Raw genomic sequence first — 17,592 nt, 5'->3', positions numbered from 1 at the left:
ATTACTATGAAAAGGAAAAAAATATACCTTATATAAAAAAAACATACCTTATATAAAGGAAAAAAAGTGTCACTCACCTAGCTGTATACATCTTACAGACAAAACATTTTCTGGTCCATAGCCAATGCTTCTTGGTAAGAAGGGGATAAAGTGTTCTATCCAAGCAATCGTCATGATGCACAAGCCTTTTATGAGGAAAACACATGAAGATAGTGAAATGCAACTCTACCTGTTCTCCAGCAACATAAAGAACATAGTTGACCTGTCATTATGCAGGCAGTATTTTACAGAATACCTACTGCTGGTATGTAACTTAGTAGTAGAGGTTTTGTCTAGCTTGCTTACTAACAGGCAATCATCTGCATCACTGAACACTTTCCCGAGAGAACTTTTCAGAATGAATATGGAATTGACTTCTCAATTCCCTTTATGTTAACATACTGCAGATAATGTTTTATTAAATGTATTCCTCTATCAGAGTTCTATTAGGGTTTTTTTTTTTTTTTTTGGTTTTTTGAGACAGGGTTTCTTTCTCTGTGTAGTCCTGACTGTCTTGCTGTCCTGGAACTCACTCTGTAGACCAGGCTGGCCTCGAACTCAGAAATCCGCCTGCCTCTGCCTCCCAAGTGCTGGGATTAAAGGTGTGCGCCACCACCACCTGGCGAATTCTATCAGTTTTAACATAGCAGTGTTATTTGTGGACTACTGTCTGGGTTTTCTGTGTCTGAGGTAGGTGTACAAGGTACTTTACATGCCTGTGTGTTCTCCATTTCCTCAGCCCATCAATTCTAAACTAAGCTATAAAAGTTTTTGAAAATTAGTTATTCAACTTCCTGCTATATAGAATGATTTTGATTAAATTGAGAAACTTAAAATGTTTCAATCCTCTAGTAAGTATTTCCATATACATCTATTAGGTAAGAGTCTCTTATTATGTAGTTCTGCCTGACTTAGAACTTGATACATAGACCAGGCTGGCCTACAACACACAGAAATCAGCCTGCCTCTGCCTCCCAAGTGCTGGGATTGATTATAGGCCCACATTACCATGTTTAGTCTAGGTTTTCCTAAAAAATTTTGTCTCCCATTTCCAACTGCATTAAAGTATACATTTGGTGCATCCAAGCTAAGCCACATTGGTAAATTACTTACACTTTTGTACTGTTAAAGAGAAAAGTAGTTAGATGTTGCCAAGCGTACTTCAATCAGTTCAATCCTCAGGACCCACATGGTGCAAGGACAGGCTTCTGCAATAGTCCTCTGACCTCTACGCTCCAGTTGGAACATATATCCTCTCCCCACTTCCAACTAATTTTTTTAAAAAGACATCTTTAAGGTAAAATATTCTGAATTATGTCACATACCTTATGTCTGTGATGACAACAACATGCTCACAGTCTCCCTGGTGACAGTATAAGTAAGGAAAGCCAAGTTTAATATGCAAGTCATTAAATGTGAAGTCTTCCATTCTGGCAGTCTGAAATTTTCCATATCCTCGATCATGGGACTCTGACCACTCTATAATAGTTCTGTTTGGGGGAAGGGCAAGGATAGAACATTATTATTAGAACTTGAACAGGAAAGAAAAGATTGTATGCAATCTGGCCTACTAAGTAAACGGTTGCCATCTAGAAGGGTTCTAGTGAATCTGACCAGTAGGCATCAGACCTGATGAGCTGGGTTCACACTGTTAGACTCCCATCAGCTTCCTTATCTCACATGCCATAGCACGCGGAAAAAAAGGTTCCTCCCTCAGGGTGGGGTTTGCAGGGAGATTAGACACCAAACTTTCATCTGTGTAGTAGTTCTTTTTTATTCTTGGGATATTGAATGTTTGTGTTTTAAAACATTGTCTCACATATATATAACACTGACTGCCATGAAACTCACTCTGTAGGACAGGCTGGCTTTGAACTTAAAAGAGATTTGCCTGCCTCTGCTTCCCTAGTTCCTTTTAAAGTCTTGTCACTAAGCAAAAATCTGTCTGCCCCCACTGATCCAGTATCCTCTAAGGGCGGGCCAGGTTTTTGGAAGGCTGTAAGATGTGTGTCACTTGAGTGAGAACACCAAGTGTAACAATGCCACATTTCATTCTCATTTTTTTGACAACAGGTCAACAGGTTTTTAAACAAAAACTTTAACATGTACTGAGATTCGAGTGTTCATACTTCTTAGCTTCAAATTCTAATTATGGTGCTGGGTGGTGGTGGCAGTCGTGCATGGATCTCTGTTAGATGCCAGGCTAGTTTGACAAGTTCCAGGACAGCCAGTGCTACAGAGAAACCTTGTCTTGAACTAAAGAGGAGGAGAGACAGGACAGACTAATTATGGCAAGTTCTGATAGCTATGACCCACAGAAGCTAAAACACTTTGGAACAAGTGTGAAAACTGGCTGGAAAATGGCTAGAGCCAGTACATGGGAGGATACGGCACTGTAGAGATGAACTTTCATATTCATATACGTAAACATCACACACATATCCGTATATATGAGACATGCAGAAAAAAAACACTGAGAAGAGGGTGGGAAGGTGGCCAGTGAGTAAAACTGCTCTTCCACAGGCCCTGCCATACTCCAGCTCCAAGGGATCCAGATTCCTTCTCTGGCTCTGCCACCACCTGTACTCACAAGCACACAGTGTCGCACACCACCAATATACACGTAATAATCTTTAAAACTAAAGAAAACTATTGAGCTATTATCATCTGAGATCAGTACCTTAGTGGGCCTAATCTTCGTTTAGAGGTATGAGCCATTCAAACTTAATTCCTCGAAGGAAGGGGATGGAATCCTTAAATATACAGTAGTAAGATTGATGGAAATGTCACTAATTTAAGAGAAATAGGCTGGGTGTTGCAGCACAGGTCTTTAATCCCAGCACTCAAGAGGCAGGAGGAAAAAAAGGGTGGGAGTTGACTAGAAACATTTGTGTAGTAGCTAGTTTTTAATTTGGGAGGTAGAGGCAGGAGGATGAACCAAGGTCTAGGCCATCAAAGGATACATAGTGAATCCCTTCCTCAAAACAAAAAAACAAGAAAACAAAACCAAAGACTTTGGGAATATTTTTGGGAGTAGTACCTGCTCAAGTCTCTGCATTCTGGGTATCTTTTGTCATTGTAAAATGTTCCTTCAAAATAAAAAAAAGCAGACTTGTATAGGTCCTACAAGAAAGCAGATAGTAGTTAATGAAAGTCCATTCATATAATTCAAATATTCACAATATACTATAAAACCACAAGAATACCAGACAACTCCTGTTGGGTCCTCTCTGCTACCACTCAATAAAACCTTGCTTCTTGGGTGGACACACACACAGGAGGGAGAGTTATGGCTCTTTTTCAACTTTATCCTATTTTAATCATTTAGGCTATTTTAATCATTAGGCTTGATTTAAACCTGTGTTCTGAGACTTGAGAGAGAAACCCAACTCGAATCTGGTCAGCTTCATTGTTCACTTACTCTGTGCAGCCTGCATGAACAGTTATTTTTCTATCAGAACTAGAAACAGCAGCAGTAGCTTTGATGCTTTCCTAATAATAACAAAGATTTCTAGTTATATATTTTCCTGGCATTTCTTTTATTTTCAGCTTTCTTACAAAAACTTTTCTATTTTCAGTAAATCTTAAGAGTGTGGATTGGTGGTGGTGGTGGTGGGGCAGGATTTCTTTGTGTAGCTTTTGCTGTCCTAGAACCCTGATCTGCCTCCTGAGTGATGGGATTAAAGACCTAAATCACCAGGATTTCTGTTCTTGGGCCATGTTATGTAATAGTAGGCACAAGTGGTCTCAGTCCTGTATCACACCACCAGGCTTCAAGGGGATGGCCAGGATCCTCACTATACAAGTCACTGAGTCCTCACGGCTTGCTGCATAGTTAAGATACAATACTTAAGTACTTAATGTCCTATCTGGCTGCTAGAACACACACCTGTCTTTTTAGTGTGCAGCATTCAGAACAGTAAGCTATGATCTAAGGGTCCAAGGGCTAGTGAGATGGCCCAAGAGGTAAAGTGACTGCTGACAAGCTTGGGGGACTTAAGTTTGACCATTGGGCATTCAAAGTAGAAGGGATGATGAATCCACTCTCACAAGTGGTCCTTGGACCTCCATACATGGGCATGGCACACACTTGTATGCAAGCAGATACAAATAAAATGTAAGAAAACATTGCAAAGGTAGGTAGGCATAGTGATGAATAAGAATAATCCCATTGTTAAGAATGCTGAGGCAAGAAGACTGCTATGAGTTTGATGTTAGTCTTGGCTACACAGTGAGTTCTGGGCAAGCCTAGGTTACACAGAAAGTTTTTTTTTTTTTTTTTTAAAGGTTTTTATTTATTTATTACATGCACGTACACTGTAGCTGTCTTCAAACACCCTGTAAGAGGGCATCAGATCTTATTGTGGATGGTTGTGAGCCACCATGTGGTTGCTGGGATTTGAACTCATGACCTCTGGAAGAGCAGTCAGTGCTCTTAACCACTGAGCCATCTCACCAGCCCCTACACAGAAAGTTTTAACATGGATGGATGGATAGACACATGCATGCCCTAACAATAACTATTGCCTCATTTTGGAAACAAAGTTTGGTATACATACAATTTTGTTGATCATACAACACTTGTATAAACCTCCGTTAGAAGTAACTTGAGCACCTTAATTCCTTCTCAGATAATTGCTTATTTATAAAGAAAATTCTAGAACAAAAGTAGTTTTTACCAATAACCTCTCCTCACTGTACAAAGAAGTAGATGGGCAGGTTTAGTAGTACCCATGTGCAATCCCAGCACTTGTGAAACTGAGGCAGAAGAATTGCAAATTCCAGGGTAGCATAGCATGGGCTACACTGGAAGACAATGTATTTGATACTTGATCAGAAAATACTTATACTGTTTACATGTTTGTTTTAAAAATACAGGTCCATTCCCAAAGCAAATCCTTTTCTACTTTAAAGCTAGAGACTTAAATGCATTGGAGTTATCCAAGTTCTGGCACTTCAACAATGGCTGGCATTTCAACAATGGCTGTTAACAGTCTAGCTCACTGTAAGAGCTTCAACTCACTGTACAACCAGCCTACAACCACTAGTGGGACACATGCCATGGAACCAACAAATTATCAGAACACGGGGCCTTATTTTCACTTTTCTTTGGGGTGCAATGGTGTTAACACACAAAATAGTTTTGGAAAAAGCAAAAAATATTAAACGTAAGTAATGAAGACATGAGGCTCATTATACTATTCCCCATATTGGTTATATATTTGAAATTTTCCCAACAGAAACCTTATTAATGAGAAAAAATAAACCCAACAGCCAACAATACTGTAAAATATAAATGTCAATGAAATAGTCTTTCTAAGGCTCATAAAGATGTTAACCTCAGCTGGGTATACACCTTTAATCCCAACATTTAGGAGGCAAAGGCAGGTGGATCTCTTAGTTCAAGGCCAGTTAGTTGGTCTACAAACCAAGTCCAGGACAGAGAAAACCTGTCTTGAAAAAAACAAAACAAAAAAGGCTCAAGCCAGTCTGTGGTGGTATACACCTTTAATTCCAGCATTTGAGAGGGTGAGGCACATAGATTTCTGTGAATTCAAGAAGAGTCTGGTCTACATAGTTTCAGGACAGCCAAGATTATAAAGAGAGACCCTGTTTCAAAAACGAAACAAAAACAAAAAACCCAGTAACAACAAAAAGATAAGTTCAGCCAATACTTCACTCATAGGAATCTGTCCTTCTAAATGCTTTTAACATCATAAACATACATTTCTAAGATATTGCTCAAGAACAAAAAGCAAAACAGATTTCTGAACAGATAATTTTCCCACGAGGCCCTGTGCTAGAAGCCTGCTGGTGATTAATCACATGGTGATTCATCAAATAAAGTCATCCACAGCCAGCAGTAAAGCAAAGAAACTGTGGGCTTTGAAACAAGAATGTGACTCTAGCCTCCACCACTGACTGCTGAACTTGAGCAGCTCAGGACTATACTCTTTTTCTTATTAAAATGGTGACAATTCTTTTTAAGGCCAGCATATACTAGGCACATGACATGTGCTCAATGATCAGCCTATTATTTTAGTAGACAAACAGAATGAATGTAGCCACAAATGTGTAAATATTAAGACAGTAGGGGTTAGATAGATTAGTTAGTGGTTACAAGTATTTGCTGCTTTTCCAAAGGAACTGAGTTTCATTCCCAGCACCTCCATAACTGCTCTGACCAATGCTGATAGGTACTACTACAAAAAGTGATTCTTCATGTTAATCTTTCTTTATCTTTTTCAAAAGAAAAGATCTCTGTATCTCTAGCTGTCCTGGAATTTGCTATGTAGGCCAGTGTTACAAAATATTTGATCACACCGTGATCCCCGAGATTAGTGTTATTTACTGGAAATTACTGGCTGCGGCATGGCTCAGCCCTTAGCACACACCTTTAATCCCAAAGGATGAAGGTAACGTTTGTAGAAGGAAGCACCCATGTTTGAAAGTGAGTGGCAGACAAAGTGACAAAGAGAAAGATTTGATAGACTAGGACATGCCTGCCCATTATGAGGAGAAAGGAGAGGGAAGCTACTTAAGGGACAGTGCAGAAAAGGAAAAAAGGCAGTTTTCCTGGGAGAGTCTTACAGAGACAGGTTGAAGAGAACAAGTTAGACATAGGTGAAGGCAGAAAGAGCCATAGAATGACAAGGGACAGAAGATTAGAACACATTGCTATGAGGCCAGGCAGAGCCATTCAGCAGAGGCAGAGAAGCCAGACTGAAGCAGTCAGCTTGGAGATAAATCCGAGCCACAAGAGCTGAGTTGAATCGGCGAGCCAGACATCAGAAAGAACAAGAAAGGGTGAGCTCATTCAGCAGAAAGTTTCAGAGGCTGAAAACATTCTAGGCCTAAATTAGATTGACTGCACAGAGGCTAGAAGCTTCCAGGACTAGGTTGCCTAGGTTAGCAGGTTGCGTCTGAGATGACAATTACATCAGGAGGAAAAAAAATACTTTTATTGACCAGGCTGGTCTTGAAATCACAGATCCACCTGCCTCTACCTTGTGAGTGCTAGGATTAAAGACATAAACCACTATACCCAGCTCACATTAATTTATTTATAGCCATATCTTCTTTTTTGGTAGGCTTATGAAAGCTTTCAAAAGATCAATGCTTTCTTCTGTGAAGAAAAGAGAAACCTATTTCCTTAAAATTCCATTTGTTTCTCTTTATCATTGCAGTTATCTCCACAAGCACTGACATGGCAGTTCAGTAGAATTTAAGGATCTTAAAACCATTTTCAACATAACCACAAACATAATCTTAGTGTAATCTTTTCATGAGCCATGATGCTCATCTCCATGTCAGTCACTGAAAAGACCAGAACATGGTGGGTCTGTAGGTCAGAGAGACAAAAACTGCTCCAGGACATTATAGTACACACTATGATGGACATGAAAAGCGGGCAGCCAAGTTTGGAAAGGTGACCATGACTCCTCCCCTGCCTCCAGAGACATGGTGATATGCTTCTTACCACACTGAAATGCTCAAAACAGGTGCATGGAGAAGACGCACAAATTCACTGCGTGAAACCTAATGGAGTGTTAGTTAATGGGACTCAAGAATCAAAGAACTACATGTACATAGCTGACGGAGGCAGGAGACTGACTTGATCCTTTTCCAAGTTCTACCTTCATCCTACTTGTTTCAGATGTCCTTTGATGGGCCTGCAGAGATGGCCTCTCCTTAGTGGGCAAAGAAATCCGGGGTCCTCTGCCAAGACTGCACCATGAAAAAGAACCAGAGCAATCCTTCTCTATCTTGAGATTCAGCAGTATCAGGCTGTTCTGTTTGCTTAGGTAAACTCTCACTTCTGAGGGTTTTGGGGAGCCTGCCTAATACTTAGCTCCTTTTCAAGAGGTACTGAGGTATTTTTGTCTCACAAGGAGTACCATTACCAGGAAACAACTGGAAAGATCAACTCCGTGTCATCTCCTGTCTGATATCACCCCGTGTGCTTTTCAGCCCTACAAGCAGTGAATAACAGGTGCAAATCTTGGTCAACTCCAAACTTTTCCTGGAGGTAGTAAAGGTGGACTGAAAATCTTACAGCATTTTAAACAGGAAAGAATGAAGACAACGCCAAAGCAACAATAAAGTTGAGGCTATAACTCAGTTCTAAGTGCTTACTTGGTTTAATTCCTAGGACCAACAAATGAAGGAAGGAAGCTACAGTGGTACTTCACTGTGACTATGAGAAAAGGAGAAAGAGAGCTAGATGATCAGCAGTAGCTCAGAAGGGTTGTGTTGTAGAACAGCTGTCAATGGTGAGAGGTAAGAAAATGAACACAGAACACTGCCTCTGAAAGGCTCTAGGGATGGCAGATGGGGAGACAAGACACATGCCTTGTCACATGGATAGTGAGAACACTCATTCAACACTTATGACCCTGGTGGAGCCATCACTATTTCCTTTGCTAGTACTTCTTTTTTTAAGGGGGAAAGGGAAGGTCATCTTACTTTGCTGATGTGCTCAGGGGCTTGGTCTGGAGCGTTGCTGAATTCTCCACCGATCTGGAGGTCACTGACACAGCAAATTGAATCTCTCAGTTCCGTGAGCTTCTGACTGCCCAATACCAACATTGTCTGGTATGGTTTGTGTTCTTTGTGCTAAAGTCAAACAGTAAATTAGTGCCCATTTTAAAAACCAGTTAACCAAGAATCCTACCAAGACATGTTAAAAGAAGTCTGGGCTTTGAAAGCTTAAAGACTTGCGCTGTTGGAGTCTGCTCTCTCTGCTTCCTGTTTGTTGTTTGATATGTGAGCCCTTAGCTCCCGAGCTTCCAGCCTCAGGGGCTTCCTGTTGCCTCTGCTTCTCTAGTACAGATGCTAACCTAGCCCTTCCATGAACTGCCTCCATCCTGGTGGTTGTCTCATAGCAATACAAAAGAAACACTGGTATCCTTGTTAAGTATCTTGTCAAAAGGGAACTTCCTTAGCATCTCAATAAAGTTCATTCGATTCCTCTACCAGCAAACAATTTAACAAAAACAACCAAATAAACAATAATTCATAGAATTAGAATCACTATGGAGGTGTATATATACTTTCAGCTTTTATTGCAACATCAGCTACACATTCCAATGTTACAAATGTAATCATTGGTTAAGAGATGTAAAATTTAACTTTTGAAATTGTTGGAACATTTATTAAAACAAAGAACTCACAAATACATCTTGTCTTAAAAAATAGGATGTCAGACATTTATTTTGAAACCTGAGATAGGACTTCAAATATTAAATGCTTTGTCAAAGGTCCTTTTAATGGACTTGTGGCCTCATAGTGATAAAGTGCCCCCCTAGGAGGCCATGGGGTCTAGGTTCTACCCCAATATTCAAAACTACTTAGCCATGAAAACCAGAAGGTTTCACCACTGACCTTATTAAATATAACAGGATATAAGATGTTCACAGATAGGATAAACTCTCCTTCTTCAATCATGTCTGCTGGATTTTCAGGTTTTTTTCCTAGTGCATGAGATTCCTGAAGATAGAAAACAAGACCTTGAAATCAGCCACTGTAACTCAGTTAAAAGGCAACATAGCACAGAGCCATCAGAGAAGGCTCTAGTCAACCTTGGGTCTGATGTCTAATTTAAAGTGAGGAATGGCCGGTATGACCCCCACCCTTCCTTCCTCCCTCCTACCCCTCCTCTCCTTTCTTTTTTTAGTTTTTTGAGACAGAGTTACTTTGTGTATCCTTGACTGTTCTAGAAGTAGTTCTGTAGATCAGGCTAGCCTCAAACTCACAGAGATCCACCTGCCTTTGCTTCCTGACTGCTGAGATTAAAGGCGTGAGCCACCACTGCCCAGTGAACGGTTACTCTCTTTATGTTCAGTTTTATCTACTATAATAACAGAAAATATTTTACAAAATTGTTTCTGGGAATATGTACATAAAAAGTAATCCCAGCATTTGGGAGGTTTGGTCAGGCTGATCTCTGTGAGCGCTCTCCTGCCAGCCTTGTTTACATAGTGACTTCCAGGACAGCCAGAACTAAATAGTGTCTCTAAGGAACAAAGAGTTAATTAGAGCTGGCAGATGGCTTAGTGGGTAAAGAGCTTGCTGTCAAGCCTGGCAGCCGAGTTTTTGATCCCAGAAACCCATACAGGGAAGAAGAGAACTACAAGTTGTGGCAGGTGTATATGTATATGTACACCCTCTCCAACAGTCTAACTCATTCTTAAGAAAAAGATGTAAATAAGTCTATTGAATAAAAGTGGTGGTTTGTAAATGCTGGCCCACAGGAAGTGGCACTATTAGGAGGTGTGGCCTTATTGGAAGAGGGGTAACCTTGTTAGAGGACATGTGTCACTGTGGAGGCAGGGCTTTGAGGTCTCAAAATATGCTTAAGTTTGACCAGTGTGATCCAGACTCTCATTCCTGGTTGCCTGCAGATCAAGATGTAGAACTCTTCGCTCCTCTAGCACCAAGTCTGCTCACTTACTGCCATGCTTCCCACCACAATGAATATGGACTGAACCCCTGAAACTGTAAGCCAGCCCCAATTAAATGTTGTCCTTTATAAGAGTTGCCTTTGCCTTGGTCATGGTGTCTCTTCACAGCAATAAAACCGTAACTAAGACAAAAAACAAATAAAATAAGATGCTAAGCCAGCTACTCTAAACATGGCCAATGAACTAACAGAAACCAGTTACTTTAATTATAGAAAATCAGCTTCCTCAACTGATTTAACAGCAGAGTTTCTCATCAGAAAAAAAGACAAGAAACAAGTCAAATGATATACTTCAAACCACAAAAGAAAACAGTTATCGAGAATTCTGTATCTGGCAAAACTGTGTATCCACTAGGAATGCCAAGGAGATGAAGACCCGTGCAGGCACACAGAGGTAAGGAGGCACTGCAGCAGCAGACCTTCAGACTAAAGGGAAGCCGCACAAACAGATAAGCACTGAGAAGATACTTTCAGTGCTGAAAAGGAAGGAGGTGGGAATCAAACATACATGACAAAATCAGTATTAAACAAGGAAATAATGGGAGAGCAGAGAACAGAGACAGTCGAAGAGCTGAATACACAAGTAAACCCTTCCTTCCCAGAAACTAGTGCAGCTGGTGAACAGAGGACACTCCCCTATTGAAAGGCCGACAGACTGGATTACAAAACTTTATTCAGCTATGCTATCTACAGGAGGCTCATTTTAGATATAAAGACACAAACAGGGTGAAAGTGAAAGGGGAGAGGATTTTGTAACAGGAGAAAATCGCTGTAGGCTGTTCTACTCTTAGACACAACAGGCCTTCAATTAAGATGAATCAAAGAAGGGTATTTATATTTTAATAAATGTTGCCATACAGCAGTGAAACATAAGATTACAGATCCTAAACTATACACAACAAAAGCTGAGAGAGTTTAAAAAACCAAAGCAATTCTGAACTTCGATATTTTACTTACAATACTAACAAGACTGCCTAGGCAGTGGGAGAAGCAAACACTACAAAGATTAGCACATAAATAAGCAAAACTCTCCACCCGACAGTAGCCTTCAAGTGCACACGAACCACTCTATAGGACAGATCACCAACTTCAAGGAAATTCATACAAAATATCCCCAATCACCAATAATACTAGGTATCAGTAACAAGGCAAGCTTAAAATCCCAAATGCTTGGGAGTCTTAGAAATACAATAGTACAGCCATGCATGGTGGTATGTGTCTGCTACCCCATCAAAGTGGGGACAGGAAGACTGGGGCAGGAAGACTTCAAAGTTTAAAGCCAGCCTAGGCTATCCAGAAAGACCCTTCTCAAAAACAAAACAAGGGGCTGGAGAGATGGCTCAGAGGCTAAGAGTATGCACTGCTCCTGCAGAGGACCTGAGTTGGGCTGGACCACTCACATAGGAAGCTTACAAGTGCCTATAAATCTAGCTCCCTCTAATCTCATGCCCTCTTCTGGCCTCCAGGGGTATGGAGGCATGGCTTTATGAACAACTCAAACAAAATTAGATCACAACACAAAACAAAAAACCCATTTGTAAAACAACCAATGAGTTATGGAGAAAATATACAGGGAAGTTAGGAAACACTGTGAGGCCTAGACATACTTAAGACAGAAGAGCTATGGTAAAAAAGCAATTTATATCTGGAAACATCTACACACAGAATAACTGTGTTAAGAAACTAACAAAAAGGACAACAAACTAATTCCAAAGTTAGCAGAAAAGAAGAAATAATATAAGGTAGAAAAAACACAGAATAGAAAAGTTAACAAAAGCAATATTCTGAGTGAGTGTATCTGTGGTAGTGTCAGATCCCTTGGAGGTTGTGATCTTCCCAACATGGGTGCTGGAAACCAAACTCAGATCCCTGGGAAGAGTAAAGGAGGGCTTTTAACACTAAACCATGGCTCCAGAACAAACATTAGTTCTTTTTTCCCTTCCCTCTCCCTCTCACTCCAGCCCAGCCCTGCTCACTCCAGCCCAGCCCTGCTCACTCTGGCCCAAAGGTTTTTATTTATTATATTTAAGTTCACTGTAGCTGAATTCAGACACCCCATAAGAGGGCATTAGATCTTATTATGGATGATAGTGAGCCGCCATGAAGTTGCCGGGATTTGAGCTCATAACCTCCAGAAGAGCAGTCAGTGCTCTTAATCGCTGAGCCATCTTACCAGCCCCACATTAATTCTTTAAAAACACTGAATTACTAAAATCAGAAGTAAAAGGAGAGGCTGTCCAGATGGCTCAGTAGGGGAAGGCACTGTCTTTGATGGCTGACAACCTCACTGTTGCAAACACCAGCTAAAGAGAAAGGGGAATTCTAGAAGATGCTGAAAAGAAGGCCAATTCTGTGCTAAAGTCTTTGGCTTTAGGTAATTGGGCAACTATGTCTTAATTATTTCACCATATGTGATGAGATCAAGATGGTAATTCTAGTGAAACACCCTATACACCGTGGAGATGGACATCTAAAACACACCCTTGGGCACGGTATGCAAGCACTCAGCCCAGACCAAATTTGTCTCTCTGTTCCTTTCCTGACTGCTCACAAAAGGGATCATGTGGACCTCAATGCTGAGAGACCTCTTAGTTTCTCCTGCTTCCTAGGAAGAAACATAGGCAGCAGTGAGGGAAACAGGGAAGAGAGGGATGAATGGAATCTTTAGACCACTGATTTAGCCACATAAAACAACTCTTGTCACCCTTTTCTGAAATTGCTGTTTCTAAAGTATCTTATTATCTTTGTATCAGCCTGTGCTAGAGAAATACTGAATAGCTTCCGTGTATTATTATTCTGTATCATTTTGAGTATCGGTGAGGTGATACAGGCCTTTAATCTGGGCACTGAGGAGATGGAGGTGGGCTGATCTCTCAATTCAAGATCAGTCTGCTCTACATAACAAGTTCCAGGCTAGCCAGAGCTACACAGTGAGACCCCTGAGGTCTTAATAAAACAAAAACAAAAAAGTACACACACACACACACACACACACACACACGAAACCATGCTTTTGGATGCCTTGCACTCCACCTGGTTGCTGTGTACAAAGGAATAAAGGCTAACCTTCGTTTTACACCACATATTAAAGTTGACTCAAACTGGGGCTAGAAAGGTGGTTCAACACTTAAGAACATTTACTGCTTTTGTAGAGGCCCATGGTTTGGTTCCCAGTAACTACATAGGGTTCACAAACATCTTTAAAACTCCAGTTCCAGAGATCCAACACCCTTTTCTGGCCTCTGTGGGCAACAAGGCATACAGGTAAAGACCTACATTCAGGCAAATACCCAAACATAAAACAAAATTTAAATAACAAAATAAAAATAAATCAAAATGAATCAAAGACCTAACCTACAAACTAAAACTCTAACACTCTACAGAGAAATCAAAGAACAATCTTTACAGTACTGGGTTAGGTGGTATTTCTTAAATATTCCAAAAGTCAATAAACAAAAAAATTCATATTCTTGACACCTGGCAACATGAAAAGAGTGAAAAAGACAATCTGCAGAAGGAGAGAAGATACTTTCAAGTTGTAAATATGGCATAGTCTAGCATCCAGAAACCTAATAATAATGAGACAAGGTACTTTAACTGTAAAGAATTAGAATAGATGTTTTTCAAAAAAAAAAAAAACATACAAACCACCAATAATTAAATAAAAGATGCTTGGCATCATTAGTCACTAGGGAGTATAAATCAAAATTACAAAATAAGAAAAATATCTACTGGGATTATGACACACTTGGGGCGAGGTGGAAAGCTGAGACTTACCATTTCATAAGCAAATGTTTCTTGTCTACAAGCACGGTCTATTGTGATGTTTTCTTCCCGATAGTCCAAGAGCCCCTTCCTCACACTGACGGAGACATGGAAGTAAAATGGTCAGCATACTCTCTACAATATTTATTTAAAATAGCCTTAAAAAATTATCTTATATGTGTGAATGCCTGCATATATGTCTGTGCACCACGTGTACTTGGTGCCTACAGGGCAGAAGACATCGGATCACTCCGAACCCGAGTTACAGAGCTATGAGCCTCTGTGCAGGTACCAGGAACTGAGTGTAGAGCAGCAAGTGTGTCTAACCACTGTGCCATCTCTAAGCCTTAGCATATAATATTTAACATCTGTTGTTTTAGCAGGGCTAGGAATCAAACCCAAAATTTCACATACACTAGGTAAGCAGTCTATTACTACACTATCCAGCCCCAGTCTTTTAACTTCTCATTTTAAACTTCTTTTAGACTTAAATTACAAAAATAACACCAAGAGTAATATAATACTCATCTCTCCCCCAAGCTTCCTCCTACAAATGTCTTCTATGATCACAAATCATGAACAGAAATTAACAGCAGAACAATGATTATTAGCTACAGATATTTTCCAGACCACACACAACTTTTAATTTAGGGTTTTCTTTTTTTTTCCTGTTCCAGATTTCTCTCTAGGATTTTACACGGCACTATTTTCCCTTTGTCTCTTTAAGCCTATTAGATTCCTTCATGATCCTGACACTGTTGAAGAGTGCAACTGATTCAGTTTACCGAATACCCTTTAAATTAAGGTGACTTCAGTTTAAATGTGACTGGAGAAGACAGCATCTTGAGAAGACCACTTACAAGACTGATGCACCTTCAGAGTGCAGCCCATCTCAAGAATCTGGTGTTAATAAGTCATGTTATTAAGGATGTTTGTACCAGCTAAGCTCTGTCTGCCAAATGCCTCATTTAGAACAATACTTTATTTACTCTGAAATAGATAAAGATTTGGAGGGAGGAAGATTTTGAGACAATACAAATACTGCGTCTTCATGCAGGAATTTTAGCACCCATTTGACAACCCCGACACCATTTACTATGGTACATGCCTAATGGTGTTCCTCCCCACATACTGGAATTCTACTGTAAAATAACCTGTCCCTACTCCTTTGCTCATTTCTGTTCACGTAAATTCCACTCACACTTATTTTATTGTATGGGTTAAAATCTATTATTTTGTTGCTCAAATAGTCATAAGTTGCTCCAAACATGCAACAGGTTCTGATCTTTTGTTTTTGATAGGAGAGGAGGGCATGCATTACTTGGTTTGTGGAACCACAGGCATTCAAACTCATTCTCTACTTTTTCTAGCTAAATCATGGCATTAAACTTTCAGGAACCTGAGTTCCTTTACTGGAGTGGGCGTTTTGTTTATTTTAAACCAAGGTCTCATGTAGCCCAATTTGGGCTTGAACCCACAATGAACTCTTGCTCTTCTAACCTCTATGTCCCATGTGATGAATTACAGATTACACTATCATGCCCAGTATCTAGGCACTGTGTGTTATGATTAGCAGAGTTACTGCTCCTAAGCTGTCTCAGCTGAGACAGGCAGGATGTATGTTAAACCACGCATGTACAAACACTTGTTATTTTTGGTGTTATGTATCTAAGATATGGATACTTTTATGTGCATGTGGTACGGGCATGTATGTGTGTGGATACATGTGAGTGTATGGAGGCCAAAAGTTGACAATGAGTGTCTTTATTATGCTTCATTCTTTTAATTAATCAATCATGACAGGGTTTTATTATTTAGCTCTGGAACCTGTAGACCATGCTGACCTTGAACTTGGAGATCGACATGCTACCATCCCTCAAGGCATACAACAGCACACCTGGTTGCACCTTGTTATTATTTTAAAATCATTATTTTGTGTTTAAGGGTGTTTTGCCTATACACATGTCTGTATACCACATGAGTGCCCAGTGATCATGGAAGCCAGAAGTATTAGCTCTGAGAAACGGGATTACAGATGAGAAGCACCATGTAGGTGCTGGGAATTGAACCGAGGTCCTCTGGAAGAGCAGCCCTGAGCTATCCCTGTATTGTACTGCTCTCAAGATCCCCATGTCTCTGCTTCACACACACTAGGCTGTGCATCACTGTCTCTTTTAGTGTGGGTGCTAGAGTAAGTTCAGTCTTCATGCAAGCACTTTCCTGACTAAGCCATCTCGGAAGCCTTCTATTTGGATACTTCAAATCCCAAAACCAAACCACCAGACTCATCATAGTGTTCAACTTACTTCTCTCCACAAGTGAGAAAGATGGCTCCAAGGACTGGCACCTATCTGTTCAGCTCCAGTAATCGTGAAAAGCAACTTCCCAGGTGCCACCTACGGTCTGGTAAATACTGAGGTGAGAAGGCCCTTCCCCTTCAGCCTTACTTCACCACCACTCAGACTCAGAGGAGCTCTCTGCATCCTCCTCACCACTGTGTACATTTGTAAGACACATGGATGGGCTCACTTGCTGGGTGTTTGTGCCCTGTTTTAGGTTTATGTACTCGAATGCAGGCATACATTTTCTTTGTTGACCATCAAGTAGTACATGTGAATGTGAGTGTGAGTGAGTGTGTGTGTGTGTGTGTAAGCCAAAGGCCAGTTTCTGGTGGTGTTCTTCAAGAGCTATCCATTTTTAAGTTTTATTTTATTCTTTTGGTTTTCTGAGACATGGTTTCTCTGTGTAGCCTTGGTCTTCTTGGAGCTCACTATATAGAGCAGGCTGGCCTCAAACTTACAAAGATCTCCCTGCCTCTGCCTCAAAAGTGCTGAGATTAAAGGCATGCGCCACCCCCACCCTGCTTAGTTTATTTTTATTTTTGATGAGGTCTCACTAGTCCAGGGTGGCCTAACACTCATGCTCTCTCTGTCTTAGCCTCCCAAGTGCAGGATTGCAGATGTGACCTATCACATTCAGCTTGCAAAATATTTGTATTATCTTAAACGCATCCATATAGGCGGGTATTCAATATACTATGGGAGATCCACACAGTAGAATAAACAGTGAAGCTACGATGATGGATGAGTCAGTGATTCCCAAGACATAGTTGTGAAGAAATCAAAGCCACACTATAGTAACTTTGGAAGGAAGGTAAACTGGGTACAGTTCACCAACTCTTATCTACAAATACACTTTCTGTAAAAACCTGTTCTGTAAAAATGAACCTTCACAGTTTAAGTATTTTTCTTTTGCCAACTAGCACTTGTTAAGTGTATAAATGCAGGAGAGAACGTGTATGTAGAACTTGAGGAAAGGTTTTGGCT

The 17,592-nt window shown here is 40.4% G+C and overlaps 1 protein-coding gene across 4 annotated transcripts in view; it reads right to left on the bottom strand.

Annotated features, from left to right (window-relative positions):
* The window catches only part of Snapc3 (small nuclear RNA activating complex polypeptide 3), a 51,635-nt gene that overhangs the window by 28,908 nt on the left and 5,135 nt on the right, over window positions 1-17,592 (bottom strand). For all 4 annotated transcript variants that reach the window (XM_028753617.1, XM_028753618.1, XM_028753619.1 and 1 more), the window contains exons 3-8: window positions 14,279-14,363; window positions 9,424-9,528; window positions 8,506-8,655; window positions 3,080-3,162; window positions 1,365-1,529; window positions 78-185 (exon numbers count right to left, since the gene is read on the bottom strand). In XM_028753617.1, coding sequence (XP_028609450.1) covers window positions 78-185; window positions 1,365-1,529; window positions 3,080-3,162; window positions 8,506-8,655; window positions 9,424-9,528; window positions 14,279-14,363 — 696 coding nt within the window. The remainder of the gene's footprint in view (window positions 1-77; window positions 186-1,364; window positions 1,530-3,079; window positions 3,163-8,505; window positions 8,656-9,423; window positions 9,529-14,278; window positions 14,364-17,592) is intronic.

The sequence above is a fragment of the Grammomys surdaster genome, unplaced genomic scaffold, assembly GCF_004785775.1.
Source record: "Grammomys surdaster isolate TR1022 unplaced genomic scaffold, NIH_TR_1.0 125951, whole genome shotgun sequence".
Lineage (NCBI taxonomy): Eukaryota > Metazoa > Chordata > Mammalia > Rodentia > Muridae > Grammomys > Grammomys surdaster.
Note: the sequence above shows the minus strand (reverse complement) of the source record. Positions and strands in the feature narration are given on the sequence as shown.